The sequence below is a fragment of the Apodemus sylvaticus genome, chromosome 13, assembly GCF_947179515.1.
Source record: "Apodemus sylvaticus chromosome 13, mApoSyl1.1, whole genome shotgun sequence".
Classification (NCBI taxonomy): Eukaryota; Metazoa; Chordata; class Mammalia; order Rodentia; family Muridae; genus Apodemus; species Apodemus sylvaticus.
Window position 1 is genome coordinate 14,198,057 of NC_067484.1, and position 25,861 is coordinate 14,223,917.

The 25,861-nt window shown below is 49.1% G+C and overlaps 1 protein-coding gene across 6 annotated transcripts in view; it reads right to left on the minus strand.

The window, feature by feature from the left end:
- The window catches only part of Mbp (myelin basic protein), a 108,132-nt gene that overhangs the window by 65,187 nt on the left and 17,084 nt on the right, over positions 1-25,861 (minus strand). For all 6 annotated transcript variants that reach the window (XM_052201370.1, XM_052201369.1, XM_052201373.1 and 3 more), the window contains exon 2: positions 20,417-20,492. In XM_052201370.1, coding sequence (XP_052057330.1) covers positions 20,417-20,467 — 51 coding nt within the window. In that variant the 5' untranslated portion in view covers positions 20,468-20,492. The remainder of the gene's footprint in view (positions 1-20,416; positions 20,493-25,861) is intronic.

Consider the following 25,861-nt stretch of genomic DNA (forward strand, 5'->3'; position numbering starts at 1 on the left):
CTGCACCTGCTCCTGGTGTAGCACTGAATCCTGCCCCCACTCCTGTCTCCCTGAAGTCCTCAGAAAGTGAATCCCTGGGATGATTTCCCCTAGCCCAGAATCACCTCTGGCCCTTGTCCATCACAACGATGGCCCTGCTGGGCTGCCCTGGAGACCCTTCTGCTCATTTCCAGATGGTGATTTGGTTTTAACAGGTGCTGGGCCAACTCTCACTGGGTGGTTTCTCACAGCCACAGCACCTATGGGCTGCCACCCTTTCCAGACTCAGCACCCCAGGTCCCTGTATGGCTGTCATCTGCCACCAACGCACAGCACCTGTGCCTTCACACGACTGGTCAGCCCCTCTCTTCCTAAAAGCCTTCAGTCTGGTCAGATACTCAGTATCATTTTTCCTTCTTTGCATGGCGTCGGTGGGAGGAGCAGCAGGCAGCGATTGAGATAACAAGCCCTGTGGTTCGAGCCTAGGTGTATAATGACTTAGACATCTTTGTTATCCTAGGCAAGGACTTATTAATCTCTCTGCAGCTCAATGCCCTTTTCTATGAAGAAGAAACGAATTCTCTGTTAAAGGAGATGAAAGAGAGGCGATGCCTTCCAGGTGTGCCAGCTCCTGGGGCCTGCGATGCTCTCAGCTTGGCTCTGGGTCTTTTGCTGTTGGTATATGCATCTCGGATGTTGTTGCCTGGCTCCCCTTTCTTGGGGTTACCTTGCTCTAGCCATGTTCTGTGAGGATAAGCTATATCCCTGGGGGCCAGAAAGCAGGTCCAAGAACAGATCCCACCTCCAAAAGGCCACACAACCCAGTTATCTGTGCACCCTTGTTCCAGAATGCATGGGGCTACAGCCTAGAGAAGCGAACAGGACTGCAGAGGCAGAGAAGGACTCCATTGTCCTTGGATGTCCCGGTTGGGCTGTGTCTGAATGATGGCTGGTAAAGCACCTGACATTTCCTGTCACTGGAATTCCCCCACCCCCCACCCCACCCACACAGATCTCTGGGTAGCAGGAGCCTAATTTGATGCCTACAGAGAAGCTAGGATTGACGAATACGTGGGATTCAGATGCCGTGTACACCATTGGTTGTGATAGGAGTGTGCGTGTACTTGGGGTGGGTGGTGGTCCACGGGCCGTGTGGCAGGATGCTGATATCCCACAGCAGACAGGTGTCTCATTTATGGAGGACCCAGCTGCAGCATCTGACCCTGGCCATGGATGAGAGCCACAGGCAAGGATTCCTTAGCAGACGGTTCTGGGTGCTTATAGCATCAATTGCACAGAGGGAGAGCACCTGTGAGACTCGCCACAGCAACTGCCGCCCATGTGTTGTCTCTGCGGCTAATCTATATTCTAGAAGCCAAGGCTCACATGTGACTGCTGAGTTGGTGCTCGCCGGTGCACCAAGCTTCCTATCGATCATCGGATAATCATGTCCGGTCTGTCTTTCCTATTTTTTTCAACAATCTTTATTGCTAGGGTCTTTAGTATCTGTTACCATTCCCCAATCCTCCCCAACTCTGTCAGCTGATAAGCTTCAGTCTCCTCTATGCATTTCCTGTTCCTTAAAATATGTCTGTGTTGAAACTTCTGTTGTCTGGGACTCTGACCTTGTATGGAAATAGGGCCTTCACAGAGGCAATAAAGTTAACGGAGATTATAGTGTGGGCCTAGTCTAGTGAACGGAATCCTTGTCACAGGGAAAACACGCTTTGCCATGCAGGCTGGCCATGACACAGACAGATGCCAGGACACAGGAAAGTTGACGGGACCACCTAGAGCCTGGGAAGGCCGGCAGACACCCCTCTGGCCTTTCAGAACACTGAACAAGCTCTTTAACACTTCAATAAGACCAAAGTCTGGCACATGGCTAATGATGGCGGAGAGAGGAAAGAGGTGACTCCAGTGCTAAGGAATTTCTACGATTTTAACTTATCAGGAGCCAGTAATCCATCTCATCTCTTAGAAAAACATGAAAGAGAAACTCCAATGGCCTTTGACCTTTCCAATGTCAGGGAGCAGCTTCCCATGGAGCCTGGGAGAAGGGACTGGGGCTCCCAGATTCATCCCCACTTCCTTCTTTGTCTTCCTCAGACACACTGCACATGGTGGGTCTTCTTGAGACCCCCAGACTGGAGCTGCCAAGCCAGATTTAGGCTGAATGCAGTGGAGGAACCCTGGTGTGACTCAGGACCTAGTGACATGCTTCTAAGTAATCAGTGTCCAGGCACCTGGGTGACACACTATCCCAGAGGAGGATCACCTGCCATTCAGTCATTTCTGGAGGATTAATGGCCTGGTGGTGATGAGCACTGGGGATTTGAATGGTCAGAAGATACATTAATACATACTGTATAAAGTTCTGGGAGTTCTTTATACGTAGTATATAAAGTTCAGAAGAGGCTCTGGGAGAGGAAGACGTTACAGTGTTCTGACTCACTTGGAGACCACTTAGGAGAACAGTGGTGTCGAGATGCGTCACAGAGCACACTGCAGAACCAGTTGTGTACTGGCTGGTTTTGTGTGTCAACTTGACACAGGCTGGAGTTATCACAGAGAAAGGAGCTTCAGTTGGGAAAATGCCTCCATGAGATCTGTCTGTAAGGCATTTTCCAGTTAGTGATGGGGGGGGGGGGGTTGTGGATGATGCCATCCTTGGGCTGGTAGTCTTGGGTTCTATAAGAAAGCAAGCTGAGCAAGCCAGGGGAAGTAAGCCAGTAAGTAACATTCCTCCATAGCTCCTGCGTCCTGACCTGATGAACAGCAGTGTGGAAGTGTAAGCTGAATAAAACCTTTCCTCCCCAACTTGCTTCTTGGCCATGATGTTTTGTGCAGGAATAGAAACCCTGACTAAGACAGGTTGTGTGTTAAACTCGGAACCATGGCCACAGACTACCTAACTCAGAAAGCACATATAAGAATGGAGTTTGAGAGTTTTGAAACCTTTAAAACCCAATGGGTCAATAAGGAACAGGTTATCGACAGAAGTTAAGCCCTCGCCTGCCATCTAGGATGCCCAAGACCTTGGCTACCCTGAGGCATCTATGTCTAATACCTAAGACCCAAAGCAGCAGCTAACATTCAAGGCAAGGGTGTTCATTTAGGGACCCTGGCATCTGGATAGAGGAGCCCATACCTGCACCCAGCAGACAAGCCTACCTTGGCTATGTGCCTTGGCAATGTCACTTCAGAGAGAAACAGAGGGCTGGAAATCTAGCCCAGTCTGTAGAGTGCTTGTCTCCCTTGCATGAAGCACTGTGTCTGATCCATAGCCCCAAACTGCTGACCCTGGGTACAGAGGGCGTGGCACGCCTCTTCCCGTCTTCTGTTCCCTCTGTCTAGAAGGTTCCGCTTGTCAGATTCTGTTATCTTTACTCCAGTAGTTACCTGGTACCCAATTGGACCCAGGGGTGGGCTGTAGCCCTCAGGCACATGCCTCATCTCAGACCTCTTGGCTCCTGGCCTTCCCTGTGGCTGAGAGCTAGGGACTCATGCTCAGCCATGGGGATGTAGAACCTGGGCTGTGCCAGGGCACCCTGCCACGGCTTCCCAGAAAGTCACGTCTGTGAGTCTACGGGTGAGTCAGAGGCCCAGGGCCATCGCTGAAACCTGCAGAGCTACAGTTTTGGAACCCAGTGCTGGAGAAGGACGCACACTAATCAGCCCCAGAGGAAACCTGACATTCCTGACTACCAGGCCCTGCTGCAGTGGGGGTATCAGCAGAGAGGTGTCCAAAGTGACCAAGCAATATGTCACAGACAAATGACAATGACCTAGGACTGCTCAGCTGAGAAGGGATGTTATCAAAGAGCTGTCACCCTGAGGCCTTCCTGTTGAAGGGCAGCTGAGCTGCTGTGGCTAAGCCTATGACAAAGTCCAGGAATGGAGGTGTCAGGAATGATGGCACAGCGGGCAGGCAGCCTAAGGCCACAGTCGTCTCTGCTGTGCTGAACACACTTCGGTGTCCACTAACAGCACCTGGGACTGGAGACTGGGAAGCTGAGCCCTCCCTCACTTCCGGGACACATGGAGGTCCAGTGGAGTGTGGCCTCTCTTGCCCTCTGTCTTTCTCCTTCACATACACAGTCCAAATTCTCTCTCCATCATCCTTGAAGGCACCTCTGGGCCGCAGGTGCTTGAGTCCCATGTGACACAGAACAGGTACAGCACCTCCCACCGCCCACGTGCACAGCGTACGCGTGTGCCTGCAGGGCATTATGTGATCGAAAGACGCTGGGATATTTTAAATTTTAAATCTGTTGACAATGTGGCTGAAACCATTAAAGTACTGAAGAATCAGCACAAGAAAGAAAAAAGAATTTGAATTTATTTTTGTTCACTGCCCCCCCACTTCCTTCTTTCTTGATAGGGTCCCATGTGTTCCAGGCTGGCCTCAAACGCCATGGGTAGCTGAGGATGACCTGGGACACTTGCACCAGATCAGATTTTATTTTCTCCAAAGCAGATTCTGTTGTTATCCTGGCTCTACTCTGAGTTAGGATGAGTAATAAAGGTGCTGGCCAGCGAGTGGGCTCAGACAACAGGAGCTTGATTGCTGGATTCCTGGATGGAAGGGGAGGCCTACATCCTGAAAACATTCCCCTGGCTTCTACTTGTATGTCATGACACACACACACACACACACACACACACACACACACATACACACCACATGCATGTACACACAAACACACTCACATACACACAAATATATATATATACACATATACATTCACACACAAACACACACGTACATATACACATTGAACTACTTATATACACACACATATGCATACACACCATATACACCACACACACCACATGCACGTACATACAAACACACATACACACATACACATATACACACACAATCATACACATTCATACACACACACATGCACATATTGACATACCTATACATACATACACCATATATATATACACACACGCACACACCCCATACCATTCCATATTACATAAGAAAGTAAAAGAAAGTGCATATAATGGAAAACTACTAGGAAATGCACATCAAGTATTTACAGTATAACAAACTCTCACAGGTCAACAACAAACACAAAGTCTAATTTAAAAAGATGGTGGAGTCAGACACCCAGACACCCCAAGACTCCCAGGAACTGAATCATTAACCAAGGGGTACACATGGTTCCAGCCAAAAATGTGGCAGAGGAATGCCTTGTTGGGCATCAGTGGAAGGAGTGGTCTTTGGCCAGGTAAAGGCTCAATAGAGGCCACAACAAAGGGAAACGGACGGATGGGGGGGAAGTTGGGGGGAGGTGGGAATGTGTCAGGTAGAGGGGCATATACATGGGGGGCTTTTGGGAGGGGGGAAATTAGGAAAGGTTTTACCATTGGCAATGTAAATGAAGAAGATACTCAAAAAAAAAAGTTGGTGGAGAGCATTTTCTCAGAGAAGGTATATAGCTGGCCAGTAGACTATGAAAGATGTTCAATATCCTTACCTCTCCAGCATGCATATCAAGGCCACAATGAGACCCCATCTCACCCACTATGAAGGCTGTGAGTGTGTGGTGAAACTGCACACCCAGCCCCAGCTGGTTGTCATCTCAGGTGGGACCCTCAGAACCAGCCCTGGGGACGTATGAGGGAACCCTTAGAAATAAGCAGCACACATGTCAAACAGTACAGTAAGAGTCAGCTGCAGGATGTAATAGCGGACCCTCAGACCAGTTCTGAGTTATGTCAGATGGTACAGCTGCTGTGGAAAGCTCTGGCAATTTCTCAGAAAGTTAAACACAGGTGAACAATGAATTATATACTGTAATCCTAGGTGTATTCTTGAGAGAAATGAAACACAAGTCTATCCTAAATGTCTGTATGTAAATATCCATGGAAGCATTATTTGTAATGAGGAAGCATCCCATATACCCATCAACCTATAAGCATGTAATTAAAACATAAGATACCTAAACAATGGAACTTTAGTCAGGAGAGAGAGGGGGGATGGAAGAAGGGAGGGAGAAAGAGAGGATAAGGAGAGAGAGGAGGAGAGAGGAGGGGAGGGGAGAGGGAAGGGGAGGGAAGAGGGGGAGGGGAAAGAGAAGGAGACGGGGGGGGGGGGGGGAAGGTACGGCAGCACAGACAAACTTTCAAAATGTAGTGTTTTAGGAAAGATGCTGTACATGCAAGGCGACCCAGACAACCCCATCCACGTGACCTACTCTAATGCGGCAATACTGACTCAGAGGACCAGTGCCTTCTGAGGGATGCGTTGGGAAGACGGTAGGGAGCAGGTGTGGTTTGTCCTAGTCACTGTTGTAAAACTGGACGGTGTGATGGTGGCACACAGCTGTGGATGTGCCAAAAGTACACTGAACCTTCTCAGCCTGTAGGTGAACAAACTACATCTTAGCAAAGGTGTTACATGTGTGTGCGTGCATGCACACACACACACAAATGCTCACACACATGCACACATGGACATACATACATGCACATACACATGCACAGGCATGCACACACACACACCCTATAGAGCTGGAGTACAGTTCACTGATGAGCACTTGTCTAGCATAAGAGGCACCAGGCTCCACCCCCTAGCACTGAAAAAGAAAAAGAGAAGATTAGAGGAAAAATGTCCCACACCCATAAAACTGCTGGTTTGCCCAGAGTGAGAGCTTTGGTGTACTGCGTGAAGCAATCTGATCTCAGGCAGCTCTGAAGCCACTTTCCTGTGGAAACACCTCCTTAGCTTAGTCCTGTAACATTTTAGCTTTACAGTATGGTAGTCGGAAGATCTCTTTGGGATGTGATTAAGAGTGCAGAGGTCTTTAAATAATGAATGCAAAGAAATGTGCTGGGGATTTTGTTTAAGCCCCGGCTTTGGGAAGTCACAGCAGGATAAACATTACTCAGAGTGGCACTGAAACTGCTCATTGAGGTCTGTTACGCAACTGGACAAACTGGCTTCTATTTTAGGAGCACAGATACCTTGCTGTTTATTCCTGGTTGCTACTGCTACCCCAGCTGGCCCAATAAGTGGGAAGGATGGTCCCTTCAGGAGGGTGGAAGAGAGAGGGGGGTATCTGCTCCGCCCGGTGCTGTCAACTGCAGCTTAAAGCTCAGTGACTTTCATGACTAAAAAGAGCCTAAGATGAACTCATCGAGTCAGCCTCAAAAAAACAACCCCCTCATACAGTCTCTCCTTTCGGGGGCCTAGATTTTATGTAGATTCACAAAATCACAGGGACGGCATGAAAAAGAAGCAAGACCGTCTAGGAAGTGAAGCAGATGAACGGAAGAGGGTTGGTGGCACACCAGAGGACAGAGCCTTCAAAGTATCTTACATGCTGGTGTGACAATGCCCTTATATAACTCAGAATGGTAACTAACAAAATAAGTTATAGAAGGATATTTATTTAATTAAAAAGTAGCCACATTTTAGAAACAGAATAAGGTGACAGAAACCTTTGATCTCTTTTGGAAGTCAAATGCTTACTTTTGTGTACATGACACACATACACATACATAACTGTTTCTGTTATCGTCCTGTAGAATAGCCCTCCCACAACGTGTTTCTGGGTGGTTTCCTATTTAATGGCTTTAAGTCAAGTCCTGTCTTTGAGATAACGCTTATTTCTGCTTAAAACAAAACACTAATATTCCAAGAGTGCAGATGTCTCCCTGCATAGATGTGGGTCTCCACTATGCAAAATCTTCCAGGGTTCTTCCTTCTTGCAAAGCAAGCAGTTTATATGGGCAAACCCAGTACAGTCAAGGTAGGCACTGTTGCTAGATATCAACTGCTATTGCCTCCCTCCTCACTGTTTTTGAACCCCGAAATCTTTGGAAAGGTGACAGCCAATAAAAGCTGCTCAGGAAAGATCAGAAAGATACGGAGAGGCTGTATCAATGCAGCAAGATTAAGGCAGGGAGACAGAGAGAAACTCCCCGGATTGTGTCATAGCTGCACTCTGCCCCTTTGCCTCAAAGAACCACACCCAGTTTGTGAAATGCTTCTTCCACTCTATCTCAGCAGTGCATCCTTCAAAGCCATCTCTGTGGTCCCGTGGCCTCGGGGAGAGTCATGGGGAGTAGCAAGACTTCTTTAGCTTGCTGGGAGGGCTGGGGAAACACACCCAGCTCTAGCCATGTCCACACAATCCAGGGCACAGTCAATCACTTGAGCTTTGGAAAGGATGAACTATGGGTGGAGAGTGTCCTCCACACAGCATGGAGCTGCCCATCACCAAGATCAATTAGGGCTAGCTCCTCACTCGCCAGTTATCTGAGTGTGGAGGTCTTTGCAAAAATGCACTCAGAGGAAAATGACTGTGCCCCAGATGCCTCTTGGTTTACACGTGGTGATAAAAATCAAACCACAATGTGGTTACCAGAAGATCCAAGTTGTAAAGGTGTTATGAAAAGCCTTCTAGAGTTTTCTTCTGGTGTGCACAGGTCACATGACGACCCAGGAAGCATGCACCTGGGTTTTTCTGAGCTAGTTGTGAGTGATGCGAGACTTTTAAGCACAAAGAGAAGCAGGGCCTCAAAGATGTTATACTCAGTTCCCTCCATGTGGTTTGACCCCAGGTGCTGTGTGCTGAGGAGCTGTCTTGTAAATGTTGAGGTGTTGACTAGGAGGGCGGGGGCTAGGCTGTCCCGCCTCAGAGTGGTGAGATACTGTGGACTCCAGCATGGAAGCAGAAGAACTCATGGCCTCGTCAAAAAACAAAAACAAAAACAAAAACCCAACCAGCATCCTCTCCTGAGACCCTCAAGCCCTATGCCATATTTCCTTTTGAAATACACCAAATAATCTACTTCAAAAGTATTGAACTCCACCTCCAATTGCTTTAATTCACGTTATTTCAAAAGCTTGAATGTAAATGCTCTCCCGGTCACTGTGGCCTTTTGGTAATTAAACAAAACAAGTGGAGTCATGGCTGATGTAGGAAAATGACAAAGGCTATAAAAGTGTAACCTGGAGCCATGACAGGCCCTTCTCCTTGGGGAGGAGAGGCAGGATGAGGAGCAGCACCCTGTCTATCCCACTGAGTGTGTGAGGGGCTCCTCACCTGGGGGGGGAGTTAAGGGGGGAGGGGGCACATCTGGCAGCCTTCCTCCATGCTCCAAACCCTCCTTCCATTCCTCTGTCATCTCTTCCCACCCTGGGATGGACTCAGAGTGAGGCCACAGTGTTTTATATTATGGAATTCCACTGCTCAGTATAGCCAGAGGGCACACAGCACAGGGCAAAGCCCAGGAAACAAGCCGCAAGAAGCTTTTGGGACCAGAACTCAACTCCAGGTAATGGGGGAGAGGCAGTGCAGAGTAGAGTAGCTCTTTTCCCTCCTCCTGGGGATTGCCAGAGAGGAAACAGCCTCTCAACACTCCCGAACAAGGCTTTTCCCTGCCCCCATTCACCTGTAAGGTTCTCGGTCATGTGCCTTAGCACAGTTATGAACTGGTACAGGGTGAATAATCTATGTGGCAAGGATCCTATATCACCACAGGCTGTTTGCACAGTCGGGGCCTGCCTTGTTTATTTACTAAGGCGTGTTTGGTTGCTTAGGGCCTATGGAGTATAATTAGGAGACATTAAATAATGAGGACTCTGTCCCAAGTATCAGAGGCAGAAGCATAAATTGAACTTTCTCCACAACTTTCTGATGACTACATCTTAAAAAGTTTGATTCTTAGATTAACAAAGGGAGGTGTGTTTGAACCATCCAGATGCAGAATTGTGAACTGAGTATAAGAAGCCTTTCCTGCATGCATGGTGAGATGTTTAGGGCTGGCGTCTGTGAGGGAGAATCACAGCAACATAGCACATATGCATAACACTCATGGTTGCATGTACTTGCACATACAGCATACACATATACACACATATGCATACAGCCTGTACATATACACATAGCACACATCACAAATACACACACACACACACACACACACACACACACACACACACACTTCAGATCATTCACACACACAGGCGGAAACATGCTCCACACATAAGCACAGACATTCACACCATCACATATGTCCACAATGCATTAGACTTCTCAGCCTCTCCAGGGCATTTACATACTTAAAAATGAGAGACCCTTTTCCACGAGTGCATTCTGTCATATGAAAACTCTTGCTTCTGAAGCTGGGAAGGTAATGGCTGGGGAGCTGATGCACTCTGCTCTTGTAGAAGACCAAAGTTCAGTTCCCAGCTCCGATATCAGGTGGCTCATAACTGCCTGTAACTCCAGCTCTGGAACATCCAAGATCTCTAACCTCTGTGGCACCTGCTCTCTCTCTCTCTCTCTCTCTCTCTCTCTCTCTCTCTCTCTCTCTCACACACACACACACACACACACAAAATAATAAAAATCATCTTTAAAAAGTCCCCCTCGATTCCAAGTGGAAAGCTTTCCAAACCAGGTCACTGACGATAGAAACCGTCATCAGAAGGACATGTTCTACATTTTCAGAGTCTAAAGTAAACATGTCCTCAAAGGTCCAGTCACCCGTGGCATTTTGGACTTTCCTGGCATGGGACAATAAGTGGTGGCCCAGTGAGGTAAGAAAGCAAGGACAGGGGCGCAGGGACAATTGTCATGCAAACAGCTTGCATCCAGCCACACTTCTGACCCTGTGACTTATGAAGGGGGCAGAGCATATGCTGCCAGGACAGAGGTCAAGCCCCACCCACTCTCCTGAACTGGCATGGTGGCACTTTGTGGTAAATCACCAAGAGGTCTAAATGGACACCTGCTCGGTCTGTCTTGCATTTCTGCTGTCAGTAAGGTAAGAACCTGAGTTTGACCTTCATTACCTTGCTTCATAAGGCAGCAGACATCCTGCTCTGTCTGGGTGGAGCGGTCCATCACCGATGACTGCTGGATCTCTGGCATGAGTCCCTGCCTCTTATCAGGGCTCCTGCCTGCGAGCATGGGGAACCCTCAGAGCTTTAGGTCCTGGGTTCTTGGATATCAGCTACATTCTTCCGTACCCCAAGGCTCCCCAGCGTACACATCTGGGTGGGCACAGAGGAGGCTGGAGCACATCCCGTTGTTTCTGCTTTACACTGCTGCTAAGTCTGTAGCGTTCACACTTAACGTCCTGTTCCAACCAGACCGTTTATACTCAACAACTGCTGTACCCTGGAAGTTTTGTGACAGGTGCTTACAAATTGTGTCAGTTTCTAACAATAATAATAAAAAACTTAAGATATGAATTAGCCAATAAATGAATAAAAACCAACCAATTAGCCAACCAAGCAATCAACCAAGACTAATCAGCTACTGAGCCATGTAACCAAAGAAATAAAACCAACCAACTACCCAAAACCAACTAAGGAATCAATCAACCATCCAACCAACCAACTAACCAACCAAGAGTCTAACCTACCAACCAACAACCAACCAATCGAACAAAACCAACCATATTATCAGCTAGACAAAAGCAGCCAGGCAGGCAGGCAGGCAGGCAGCCAGACCTACCCTACACTGTGGGTGAAAGAACAAATGTTATCTTCCCTGGGCTCTGAGTGCCCCGGGGTTTTCTCAGCCTTCAACCCTCTAAGGTTCCAGGCCCACGCTGCAGTTCAGAACTCTTCTGGACTTTGATGTCATCCCAAGACCCCAACACCTGACTCTGCTGTGCAAACTCAGAGAGAAAACGTGACGAGGCCCAGAGAACCCTAACGGCCAGCTTCAGACAATGGCTGCAGTCAGATCCAGAATCTGAGAGGTGTGAAGCCTGGGGCTGTGTTTCTAGAGTGTGTGAGTGAGCTGTTGGCTTCTCTTGGGCTGGAGGAAGCTTCATAACCAGCGGCAACCGTCTAACCAGCAGCAGCAGGAGCAGCATTCTCACTTCCGGTGTGGAGGCTCTGGATACACCGGCTAATTACACAGCCTGTTGTTAATAATTACACTTGCTTAGCTGAGGCCTGTGGCCACCCTTGGTTTACAAAGGTGTCTGTGTTCCCCAGTTGTCAAATAGGTAGAACACCTGCCACGAACACCAGGGTCTACCCTGCGGTAATTCTTTGAACATAAAGCTGTGGGAAAGCCTTTTGCTCTGAATTCACTGCAGAGGAAAATCATTTGTGACTCAACACACCCAAGAAAGTTTCCACCAAGAACCCAGTGGGCACTGCCTGGCGCTCCCACTTGTACGTCACCTAGCCCAAGTCTCTAAGCTCTCATCCATCCTGTGGTAACTGGAAATTGCCTTCATTCTCAATACACAGTGTTTATATGACTTGCCTAAAAGATGGAGAGCTCACATGCATGGATCTAACCTTGCCCACACAGTGGCTCCATCCCTATCCTGCCCACACAGTGGATAAACCCCCACCTACACACTGCAGTGTCAAACCAGAAAGGCAAAATTCCCCAGAAAATTTGGTGTCCACCAAGCACAGCCTTCTCACCATGCTGTGGGTGTCTTCAGGTGTGTGGGGGGAGGGGGTTGCGTCTTGGCATTTCCTGCCACTGTTCTGAGACATGGGAAGAGTGAGGGTGTAAGCAGGAAAAAAGAGCAGAGCCTGGATGTTCTGTCTCCTTTCCCAGGATCCTCTGGGCACTGAGGACGGAGAATCTGCCCTCCTCACTTTGTGTCTTCTGGTGTCACCCATAGCCACCTAACAGGGCGTGGCGAGGCACAGCACCTCCCGGAACACTCTGGAAAGCTTGGTTATAGAGTTTGGTTGGCCAGTCAGCAAGCCGTGCCTAGACACCAGCATGACCTGGGGCTGTTGACAGCATGGCTGCTCTGCCTGAGCCTCGTGTGGGGGAGGAGAGCAGACTTGGCAGAGCAGGGTGAGCCAAGCTGGTTAGAGTCTGGCCCCTTCTCATTCCTGAGGCGGGTGTGAGGGAAGGAACACAGCTTACCGAAAAGCTATCGATCTGGCAGCACATCCTCTGAACAGCATGAAGCTGGCCTGGGGGGTGAGGGAGGGTGGGGCAGTGGGGGAGGGGAGCAGCCGGCACACCCTCGCAGCTGGGGTGTCCGCGTTCTCATGGAAACAGATTTTCCCTGTCAGAGTGAAACACTGTTTCATCTCAGGGGAAAGCTTCCGGTTGCTCCGACAACTCTGCCTAGATTTGCAAACTAAGTGTCTCATTTCTCAGAATGTCTCTTTAGTATCAGTCTCAGTGAGAGAGAGCGAGTGGGGCTGACAACGATTCAATTATGCAGGTTATTTGCCAAAGGTGAGGAGGTTAACCCAGGGGAAGCACTAAAATCTTCTTCCCCCAAAAGCCAACGTGAGAGGATTCTAACGTCCAATGAAAGTTCCCGAACAGCCGGAAACCCAGTCTTTCACGTGGGTGGGAAGGGAGACCACGAAGAAGGCTTGGGGTGAACCCAGAGGGCTGCCAAGACCAGAGCTATTCCAGAACTTTCCAGTGACTTCCCCTCACCAACAGAGCGAAGCTGGTGAACTGCTGAGCAGGACAAGAATACTCTGAGCTCTGCTAATGGCGTCATGGGCTTCAGAGGGTTAAGCTCAGTGCGGCTGGGCATCCTGCTCCCTTGAAGGCAGAGGCAGGTGACTGGAGGGTCACACGCTGTCTTGCCTGGCCTATGGCCATTTTCTCACCCCCCCCCCCTTTATCTCTTGACTGTCTCTAGTGATGAATCTGCCCTCTGCACTTCACAGGGTGACCCCTCTTCTCTGTAAGATGCTGGTCTGGGAAAGGCTATAAGGAGCAATGGCCCTTGTCTCCAGGCCCCTTGGGGATGTGGCTGACTGTGGCACGTCCTTCAGGCTGTCTCCTCAGCAGCATAAGGATAAGCACCCCCTCCACCTGGCACTATGAAGAAAGATGGAGATTCCAGGGCGCATAAAGACACTAGCCACCCCCTGAACAGCAATCCTTAAATGGGCCCAGACTCCCTGCATCCTCTATGACAAGAGTCATGATGAACAATAGAGGCAGGATCTTTAAGGACATGGGCTCTCCCTGTCTAGGGGAGATGGTAGTCGAGTCACAGACCCCATGGCCTCCAGCGCTCTGAAGAGATCTGAGGGAAAGGACAGAAGCATAAAATGTGAGCACCAGAACCTCTTTGCCTTCTTGCCTTCCTTCCTCCCTCCCCCCTCTCTCCTCTCTCTCTCTCCCTCTCTCTTCTTCTTCTTCTTCTTCTTCTTCTTCTTCTTCTTCTTCTTCTTCTTCTTCTTCTTCTTCTTCTCTCTCTCTCTCTCTCTCTCTCTCTCTCTCTCTCTCTCTCTCTCTCTCCTTTCTTTCTACAATATTTTAACACACTTGGCCCAGACCTCAGAAAGGTCTGATCTCTGCCCAATCCTCGGATCCACGAAGGTGCCTCATCTCTTCCCTGAGGTCCGAGGCCCCTTCGGGCTCCATCTGGGGTCCTGCTCTGCAGCGCTAGTCTACCTTGCCTTTGGCTGATGTGATAGAACATTCTGGCCATATTGCAAGGGGGAGGAGAAAACAGTTCGTTTCAGACTGACTTCCAGCTGACAACCCATGACGGAGGGGATTCAGAGAAGGAACTCAAAAAGAAACTGAAGCAGGCACCATGGAGAGATGCCATTTCCTAGACTGCTCACTAGTTCCTGTACCCCTCCCTGGCTTTGCCAAACGGCACAGGCCCATCTGCCTAGGGATGGTGCTGCCCACAGTGGACTGGGCCGTCCCACGTCACTCATTAGCCAAGACAGCCTCTCACAGGCGTAGCTGATCAAGGCAATTCCTCAGCTAAGGTTTCTTCTGCTTAAATGGCATTGGGCTACAGCCACCTCAGGACCATGAAATTATACTCTGAATGGAAGAACAGTGGCACAGGGGTCCTCACTCCCTAACAAGGTCCGGTGAGGGTCACTGCATTCGGAGGCATAACAGGAATGCAAGAAGGCACTGGTGCTGCTTAGCTCTTACCGTCAACTTGGCAGGACAGAGAGTTACCTGAGGAGAAGCTACTTTTAGCTCCTGGAAGCAATTTCTTCCTCACCCCCAGAAGCTTTCATGAGTGTAATTCTCTGAACCGATACTTGAGTGCATCACCTGAATTACCCAGGACAGTTGAAGTCATTTCCTTCCCTGGTTTCCCAAATTGCGATAGCACAGACGGACACTGGGCATAGACTGGACAGACTGGTAAAAGCCTGGCAAATTAGTAAGGGACAACTGTTTATGACCGAGAAGGCGCCGCAGAAGATGGGGACTTCCCTGTCTTTGAAAATAGGAACAGTACTTAGAGGAACTGACACCCAGTCTACAAGACAGCATCATGACTCAGGAGTCCAGTCCTCCACCCTCAACTAGAGGCCTCTGCTCCCCTTTGGGACTCCAGCACCCTCCTTTTCAGCTGGATGGCAGGACCTGGATCCCCTAGCAGAGTCTCAGCTAGAGATTGCTAATATCACAGCGTGGCACACTTGACCTCACTTCTTAGAGGTCTTCCTCAGCAGGAGAGGAAGACGGTGATGACATTCTTAGGCTGTGTTTCCCTCTGTGAAAACCTTGCCTGGTAACGCATGCTGCACAGAGAGGAGGCAAGGGACTCTTGATCAACAAAGCCTGGGGCGTCAGGGAGAAGACCTCCCTGCAACAGGATAAAAGCCTAAGCCGGCTTTATCTTCCAGGCACCTGAGGGTCTGCTGCAGGGGGTGGGGTGCTCAAACCTTGGAGACACAGCATTCTCCAAGGTTTCTCCAAGGGCATCTCTTTTGTTTTGTGGACATCCAGAGACAAACTGAGAAGACTGTCTGTATGCAGCTGTGTCCCTGAAGTTGTAAGAGACAGGGAAGGCTTGTTGAGTTGCCCCTGGACCTCAGTCTAGGAGGAGGGGAATTCCTCAAGGGAGAAAGGAGCCTGAAGTTCCCTGGGCCAGTCCCAGTTTGTGGCTGCAGGTCAGTGGGTGGATAATGAACAGAGGCAAGTTCTCCCTGCAGGGCCCTCACTACCTCCAGAGTACAGCTTGGGGCCCTGAAGCAGCGATCTCTTCCTTGGGCTCTCAAGAGTACAAAAAACCCACGTTGAGTTGGGAAAGAGCTCTTACATGTGGGAACTATAGTTCTAAAGCTCTGTGGCTTTTCAATCATCAGAGCTTTAAAAGAAAGTTTTCAGAGAATGGTGGCTCAAGAAAGACTTCACTTGGGAGCTGCCATCTTTCTTTGACAGAAAGAAGCAAATCAATGCATAACTGTAAGCATGTTGATTTACAGTGTAGACAACAGGAAGGACGCCTCCAGTGCTGTGTGAACAGTTTCGATTTTGGTGAGAGTAGATTCTAATCAAAGCAGCCTTGGCTGAAGCATGTTCCTCACAATGTGTAAACCTGCCAGGGTCCAGCATTACAGACAACCATAGCCGCAAAACCATCATCAGCATAATTTAATTGTGTTGTAGTCATGAGTCACCCCCACTCCCACTATTGGCTGGTCATTTACATATTTATAAACCAGTGGTTAAGAAGCTGGATAGTCTTTTGTGATTGGGTCACCTCACTCAGGATGACATTCTCCAATTCCATGCACTTGCCTAAGAATTTCATGAATTCATTGTTTTTAATAGCTGAGTAGTATTCCATTGTGTAAATATATCACCTTTTCTGTATCCATTCCTCGGTTGAGAGACATCTGGGATCTTTCCAGCTTCTGGCTATTATAAATAGGGCTGCTCTAAATATAGTGGAGCATGTGTCCTTATTACAGGCTGGGGAATCCTCTGGGTATATGCCCAGGAGTGGTATAGTGGGGTCCGCCAGTAGTATCATGCCCAGTTTTCTGAGGAACCACCAGACTGATTTCCAGAGTGGTTGTATCAGCTTGCAACTCCACCATCAGTGGAGGAGTGTTCCTCTTTCTCCACATTCTCTCCAGCACATCCTGAGTTTTTGGTCTTAGCCATTCTGACTGGTGTGAGGTGAAATCTCAGAGCTGTTTTGATTTGCATTTCCCTGATGACTAAGGATGTTGAACATTTCTTTAGGTGCTTCTCTGACATTCGATATTCCTCAGGTGAAAATTCTTTGTTTAGCTCTGTACCCCATTTTTAATAGAGTTATTTGGTTCTCTGGAGTCTACCTTCTTGAGTTCTTTGTATATATTGGATATTAGCCTTCTGTTGAATGTAGGGTTGGTAAAGATCTTTTCCCAATTTGTTGGTTGCCGTTTTGTCCCTTTCACAATGTCCTTTGCCTTACAGAAACTTTGTAATTTTATGAGGTCCCATTTGTCACAAAAGAACACACATGGTATGCACTGATAAGCGGAAATTAACCCAGAAGCTCTGAATACCAAAGAAACAATTCATATATCAAATGATGCCCAAGAAGAAGGAAGGAGAGGCCCCTGGTCCTGGAAAGGCTCAGTGCAGCAGTGTAGGGGAATACCAGGACAGGGAAGTGGGAAGGGGTGGATTGGGGAACAAGGAGAGGGAAGAGGGCTTATGGGACTTTCGGGAGGGGGGATCCAGGAAAGGGGAAATCACTTGAAATGTAAATAAAGAATATATCGAATAAAAAAAGAAGAAGCAGGATAATCCAGCTTCACACTTTCAGGTGAAGTCCTAGCTTGGAAAGCACAAAGCTCCTCAGCCCCCTGGCCCTGAGGGAGATGAGCTAGAAAGTTGAGTGTGATTGTCTTCCTGGCTGATGTGGAAAGCTGAATCTCACCTGGAGTCAGACAAAGAGGCCTTACTGCTTGTTGTTATAAAATAAATGCTATCCAGTCCACAGCAAAGGGGCAGTAGACTTTTGAAAAGTGTTTCTGTGTGAGGGTCACACATCATCTTTTGTCCATAGTGAGTAGGCACACTGTTATGTTGGGCACAAGATCGATGAAAAAGAATTTGAGCAGTTTTTCCTCCTTTATGTGCTAGGTGGCGGTGGGATGGGGGTGGTGGGATGGGGTGGGTGCTCAGAAAGCTATTACCCTGGGTGTATGTGATAGTTTGCTACAGAATGACCCTGCCTCCACACAGGCATTGAAGGAACACTTGGTCCCCGGGTGGTGGTGCTGTTTGGATGAAGTCAGATGAGGCTTGTCACTGCGGGAGGCTTGTCACTGGGGGAGACATGTCATTGGGGGAGGCTTGTCACTGGAGGAGGCATGTCACTGCAGGAGGCTTGTCACTGGGGGAGGCTTGTCACTGGAGGAGGCATGTCACTGGGGGAGGCATGTCACTGGGGGAGACATGTCACTGGGGGAGGCATGTCACTGGGGGAATATTGTCACTGGGGGAGTATTGTCACTGGGGGAGGATTGTCACTGGGGAGGCTTGTCACTGGGGAAGGATTGTCCCTGGGGGAGGATTGTCACTGGGGGAGGATTGTCACTGGGGGAGGCATGTCACTGGGGGAGGATTGTCACTGGGGAGGCTTGTCACTGGGGGAGACTTGTCACTGGGGGAGACTTGTCACTGGGGGAGGATTGTCACTGGGGGAGGATTGTCACTGAGGAGGATTGTCACTGGGGAAGGATTGTCACTGGGGGAGACTTGTCACTGGGGGAGGATTGTCACTGGGGGAGGATTGTCACTGGGGGAGGATTGTCACTGGGGAGGCTTGTCACTGGGGGAGGCTTGTCACTGGGGAGGCTTGTCACTAGGGAAGGATTGTCTCTGGGGGAGACTTGTCACTGGGGAAGACTTGTCACTGGGGGAGGCATGTCACTGGGGGAGGCATGTCACTGGGGGAGGATTGTCACTGGGGAGGCTTGTCACTGGGGAGGATTGTCACTGGGGAGGATTGTCACTGGGGAGGCTTGTCACTGGGGAAGGATTGTCACTGGGGAAGACTTGCCACTGGGGGAGACTTGTCACTGGGGGAGGATTGTCACTGGGGGAGGCTTGTCACTGGGGGAGGCTTGTCACTGGGGGAGGATTGTCACTGGGGGAGGATTGTCACTAGGGGAGGCTTGTCACTGGAGGAGGATTGTCACTAGGGGAGGCTTGTCACTGGAGGAGGCTTGTCACTGGGGGCAAGCTTTGAGAGTTTAAAGGATCAACACCATTTCCAGTACATTTTCTGCTCCATGCTTTGGTTCAAGATGTGAGCTTCCAGCATCCAGTTCCTGCTGACATGCCTGGGGGTGCTTACAGGTACACTTCCTTACCATGCTGGACTCGTATCCCTCTGGAGCCGTGTCCCAAGTGAACACTGGCTTCCATAAGTTGCTTTGTTAAAATATTTTATCACAATTTAAGAAAGTAACTAAGACTATATTTTTCCATGATCAGAAATGATTCTTTAGTGACAGAGAGTGGACAAAAACTTAGGCAAAATGGTCATGTAGGGTCCATGTGAAGATGCTGGGTGTGGAGACACTCAGAATATAACAGTAACACCAGTGGTCAGACCCCACTGGGAAAGACTGTGCAGAGAAACCCACGAGGGAGAGGAAGCTGGTGTGTATAGCTCTGCTGGAGGGAGGGGGATGCTTTCTAAATTATTCACTTATTTATTTATGTTTATTTATTTATTTATCTATTTATTTATTTCCTTGCTCTCTGTGCTTTCCAAACATTCTGTGACAAATTGCAGAAGGCATGGGGAAGGGACAGAACTGAAAACCAATAACCTACCAGCCTGTGGCTGGGCTGTCATCAACCTGTGTGTCACGGGCAGTATGAGGTTCTGAAGGTTAAGTGGATAACCCAAATTCTAGGGGAAACCTGGGTCATGCAAGTGTGGGATATGCTGTAGAGGAAGGAGCCTTGCATATCACAGCTGAGCATCTGTATGTGGACCTGCTGGGGGGACTCCGAGAGGTAGAGACAGGGCAGAGCAAGACTGTGGGTGAGAACCAGGAGAGATGTTGCAGATTCCATGGGGGAAAGACCCGAATCTCCCTGCATTTCCCACAGCTGACCTCAGCAGGCAGAGGTCTGACCGCACCAGCAGTGGAAACAGCCCACCTGCTTGTCACCCTTTGACCACACCTGAGACCCAGGTTCAGCTTCCCACCCCAAAGCCAGGGCCTTCCTCTACCGAGCAGGGAGGTGTGCTAACGCAGGGAACGAGGGTTCCTTGTGGATTAGGACTGGGGATCATAGCTTCGGAAGAGGGGTTAAGTAGAGAGTGAAGTTTGGGAATACTATGACAAACAAGGAGCGTTGAATGACAAAAGCTTTCAAGAGAGCAAAGGGACCTACAGGCTCTGTTCTCCGGAGAACACTGAATCTAGGACCAGTCCAGTGGATCACAGGTGGAGCCTTCTCCTCTCCCCCATGTCCCTCTTTCTTTCCTTCTCACCGTGTGCCAAGCCATCCCTCTCCCACTTCATTTGCTTCCCAGGCCATGAAACATCCACCGAGAGGCAATCCTCCGGAATAAAGGAAAACAATATCTAATAACAACAGCAAGGACCCAGCCTCCACCCAGCCATTCAGGACTTGTTTTCCTTAAAGCTCCTCTCTGTCTCTGGTTAAACTAAAGTCTCGGGGCCAGAGAGTTGGCCTTAGCCGAGCCTTACCTTACTGGCCTTCTCAGCAGATAATTCTCGCTTTCCAGAGTGGTTTCCCATGGCAACCCAATGGAGTGTTCAAGAGCTAGAAGAGAAGAGAAAGTGTCAGCTGAGGAATCAATCCCATGGTACACAGTAGTCCCTGAGAATTAAAGAGACAAATCCAACAGTTGCCAACAAATATTGTTCCTGGGCTCTCAGGGAAAGATCTAGAAAGCAGCAAGAGTCCAACTCTGCTCAGTGACCAGCTTTTGAGTGTGTGATCATCTATAAAGTTGTCTGCCCACTCAAGACCCCACCAACCATCCAACATAGATGCTCTAACTCTGGGTGGGGAAGAGGAGCTGAGATGTCAGAAAATGTTCTGTATAATTTTCCAAATGGAAGGTGATGGACAGATGTCCATGCCTCCTCCTGGAGAGGTTGGCCGTCATGGGTGGCCAAGGCCAGAGCACTGCTGTTTCTCACACAACTATCCAAGGAATGTGCAGAATTTGCAGGGAAGATAAAGTTGGATAAAGACAAGCATGTTCTCCTCATTTTCATTTCCTAGCCCCAGTCTTAGCAATAAACACACACTATTCTTTTCCAAAAGATACACAGAGCTAAAGAATTTGGCCAAAGCCATTCCCAACAAAACAAGTTCTGGACATGATTAATCAATCCTTCCATACTGAACACTTGTTCAGTCTGTGATCTGATTTTTCCAGGAAATTAGTTTAGGGTCATTTAAAGATGTGAGCACTCAAGAACTCGCTTCCCTATCAAACCCAGGAAACGTAAGGAAAGGAGTCTTGCAAGCACCTTTGAGCTTTAAAGTAGGAACAGAGCATGACACAGCGCACCCCAGTAAAAGGCACATTTTGCTCTTTAAAACTCACTCAGTTCATGGACATGAGGAGCCCAACACCCAATTTTCCATCTCCCACACACCTGGAGCACTTCGGTAACTAAAGAAGACTAAACATGAGTAGTTCTCATACTTTGTAATCTCAGCACTTGTGACGTGGAGGCAGTAGATCAGCAGTTCAAGGCCACCCTTAGCTATTTAGCTAGTTCAAAGCCAGGCAGGGTTAATGGGCCATGTGGATTTCTTTTCAAAAGTACAAAACAAAAGAGAAAACCCCTAAAAGCAACAACAACAACAACGGTGGAAGAAGAAGAAGAGGAAGGGGAAATGAGGAAGAAGAAGGGGGAAAGAAGAGATGTCTGGGCACAGGTCTCCCTCTCAGTGGACCCACACCTGGATTAACTGATATGGAGTCACTAGACTGGGGTTCCAGTCTTCCAGCCTAAAAGCAGCCATTGTCTAACCTTTGGGGAAAGAGAAAGAACAGCATATGCCCTATTGCAGAACATCATGACCATAACCATGACCAAGTAAGTTGGGGAGGAAAGGGTTTATTTCGTTCATACTTCCAGATCACAGTGCATCCCTAGAGGAAGTCAGGACAGGAACTCAAGCAGGGCTGGAACTGGAGGAAGGGGCTGATGCAGAAGCCATGGAGGGATGCTGCTTACTAGCCTGCTTCATCTGACTTGCTCAGTCTACTTTCTTATAGAATCCAGGAATACCACCAGCCCAGGGATGGTTCTGCCAGCCATGGGCTGGCCCTTCCCCATTGATCATTAATTGAGAAAATGCCTTAGAGCTGGATCTCATGGAGGTATTTCCCTAATGGAGGCTCCTTTCTTTCTGATGACTCTAACTGGTGTCAAGTTGACATATAAAACCAACCAGCACAGGACAGATTCCCAAACTCTGCAGATTCCACATGGTTTAACAGTGCAGCGCCCCAAATTCTTTAATCCTTAAAAACCACAACACAAGCATCCTGATGTGAGTTGCCCAGCTCTCTGACTACGTCTTACAGGATGGTCACTAAGAAAAGGTTGTTCTCCATCTCTGTTCTCTCACCTGTACAATACAACCCATCTCTGTGGGCCCCTCAGACACTCTCTCCAAATTATGGGATAAAGCTTTGCTTAATGTACAACTGAAAACAGCACCAAGAACTTGTTCTGTGATTCTGCCCATAGGGTGGCCATCCCCTCTGGGTACAGGACGCATTTGTGTGGTGGCAACAGCCCAGTGCAAAGGGGAAGCCACTCCTGTTTTCTGCTGTGCGTATGGAAAGGGTGTGGATAGATGGGTCTGAGTTTTAAAGGGCTCACTTGAGGCCACTTCAATGGAAGCAGCCACCATGCTCTGGCCGAATAAAAGATAAAGTCCCCTGGTTGATGGTTCAGTCCCTGGGAGTCTTGGGGGTATCTGGGTGGCCAAAATCATTGTTCTTCCCATGGGGCTGTAAACCCCTTCAGCTCCTCTGGACCATCCTCCAGCTCCTCCATTGGGGGGGGGGGACCCCATGCCCAGTCCAATAGTTGCTTGCTAGCATCTGCCTCTGTATTTGTAAGGCTCTGGCAGGGCCCCTCCAGAGACAACCATGGTATGCTCCTTTTGGTATGCACTTCTTGTCATCCATAAAAGTGGAGGGGCATCTACATGGAGGCAGGGGGAAGGAAGAGGGGGAGGGGTTGGAGGTCTTAGAGGAGGGGGGCTATCGGGAAAGGTTTTACCATTGGCAATGTAAATGAAGACTATATTCAATTAAAAAACAAGATAAAGTACTGACAGTGACGACCAGTGAGGAAGTACAGGGTGACCTCTGTGTTCGGTGCGTGTGATCTGAAAAGGACAAAGCTTCCTAGGTAGGTGACTTCAGCACCCATTTATCAATGTCTATCAATGTCTTGTTCTTGATTTCAACTGACACAACTTTTCTGAAACATCCCTGCCAACGGGAGTTGGGAGGTTTGAGGGGTTGAGGACTTAAAACGAGTGGAGAGGAAAAGACTGAAAGAATGAGCCTTCCATTTCTTGCCCCATCCTCCTTAGCCTCCTATGGAAGTTGCAAACTATGGGTCCCTGAGAGTTACATGTCTGCTACTTCCTCTCCCTGCACAGCCTGGTCTGAATCCCCAAATCTCTCCTTGTCCCTTCCTCTCCCTCCTGGGACCTGGAAAACCCAACTTATTCTCTTCACCCAGCAATTAGCTTCTGCCATCTTTATTGACCCAATCAAGAAACAACTAGGGAACCAGATTTTAGTTATCAGCCCCTCCCCCACACCTAAGTATCCTGGACAAAGAGGAACTGGTTTGATCCAGGCCCCTCAAGCTTAGATGTTCCACTAAACCAATGCGTCATCAGACTTCGCAGCAAGACTCCATGCGGATACCCAGGGTGATAATTTCCATCGGTATTTCAAAATCCCAAGGGTGCCAGACATAACCACGACTGCAATAACAAAATCACCAAGCAGACTTCTGAGAGCCTGAGGCCTGCCTAGGTCTACGTAGTTAAGTTCCAGGAAAGCCAGGGCTACATTGTAAGAACCTGCCTTTAAAATAGCAACAATAAATAAAACTGGTTCGATGTGACCTAGCCTTCTGTGTAGGACAAATGAAGAGGCAGAAGAAAGGCAAATGACCACAGGTGTCCAGGGCCTCCTGAGGCTAGCCCTCTGGGACTGTGTCCTTGCTTAGAGCGAGGGTAACAAAGAAGCTTGCAGGTCCTTTGTGTTCTGGCCAGGATGACAGACAGTTAGCCTTGTTAAATCCCCTGATTGCCTTTAGGCCCTGCTAGGAGACTGGGAACTTGAACCACCAGCTGCTACCAGAGTACAGCTGCGAAGAGACGCCTTTGTCTGCAGTCAGCCTTATTTTTGGTTCAGTTTTGCAGTGAATCTAAGTATTGGAGCAAGACAGAATACATGGTGGCAGCATAGTCTCTGGAGGACCCCTGGTGGATGGGCGGGCTGCCCCTGGATAAGCCTGGTGGACGGGCGGGCTGCCCCTGGATAAGCCTGGTGGACGGGCGGGCTGCCCCTGGATAAGCCTGGTGGACGCGCAGGCTGCCCCTGGATAAGCCTGGTGGATGGGCGGGCTGCCCCTGGATAAGCCTGGTGGACGCGCAGGCTGCCCCTGGATAAGCCTGGTGGATGGGCGGGCTGCCCCTGGATAAGCCTGGTGGACGGGCGGGCTGCCCCTGGATAAGCCTGGTGGATGGGCGGGCTGCCCCCGGAAAACTAATGACATTCTGGATGAAGTGGAGGACTGGGATGAGAGAGACATCCACACGCCATGAGACTGTGACATTCTTCTCCACTGGTCAGCTTCTCAGCCCGCAGGACTCTGGGAAGTCTTGGATAGTGTCTGTCCTAAGGCTGTCTTGAGTGGGGCCTGAAGCAAACTCTCGGGGACAGTTAGTTACCCCGATGTGGTAGGGGGCAACCCAATCTTTACTGTGATTTCTATTTCTAATTATGTACTCCCAAAAGTCACACTGGAGGAGCCCCTGGAAGGGGGTCCCTGGCCATCTGTAGAAGGATCAGTGACTCAGGTCCCTGGCTCCTCAGTAATTTCTCACCGGTGTTTTTGCAAGGGGTTTGAACTTTCTGAAGGGCAAACAGGACAAGTGCGATCCGGGACTGATGGAGCCTTGGGAGGGTGACCTTGGGTGAGGCTCCATTCCTTTGCGCTTCAGTTTCTTAGGCTGTTGAAGGGATCTAGTTCTCATCCTGCCTTGGGGCGACCAGGAAACCTGGGAGCAGTAGGGGTGGTCAGGCTGGGGTCAGGGTAAGGACGTTGGAGGGGTAGATTGTTCCTGTCTGACCCCCACCCTCCCTGTGTTCAGGCCTCCCCTCCAGCAGCTGAGGAGACAGCGTCTCCTCTCCACTTTTAACATACTGCTGAGGCGGAGACCTGACCTCTTGCAGCTGCAAGCGCCTCCGTTCAAACTGCCAAGGCCAACGGAAGGGCAAATGGCCGAAATGCCCATGCACTGTGAAGCCCTGGCCCTATGTAACACCATCAGCCAAGACGCAGACTCCACAGCCAAGTGAAGGAAAGGGCAGGGGGGAGAGCCACTGAGAGCCCTGGGTGGGGCGGTGGGGAAAGAGAGACAGCAAAAACAACCACCTAACCTCAAGGGACCTGTGGGTATTACACAAATGTGCATAGGGTGCTTCTGAAATAACAGCGTGATTGTTAATCAGCCTGCCTCCAACTTGGGCTTAAAAGTCATCTTATAATCAAGGCAAACTAGGTTCATTCCTGTTAATGATTAAATCTCTGTTTCTCAAGGATTGAGCTGTACCCCACCTGTAACCTTAACTACAAATGGTTCCATACTGCCTCTCCCAGGAAACAACAATTATGTTCATGATTCAAAAGGTTCTTACCACTACTTTATTATGACCACCTTGCTATGCTCCTGTAACCCTACCCATTTACCAGCCAAATACCATACTTGGAAGCCCCCTACTCCTGAACCATAAAACCTCTCACCTTTCTCATTTCCAACGTTGATCTCTTGAACCCCGCCTTTAGAGAGAGATAGCCCGTATACACAATAAACAAACTTGCTGTAATTAATTGCCTGCCTTAATT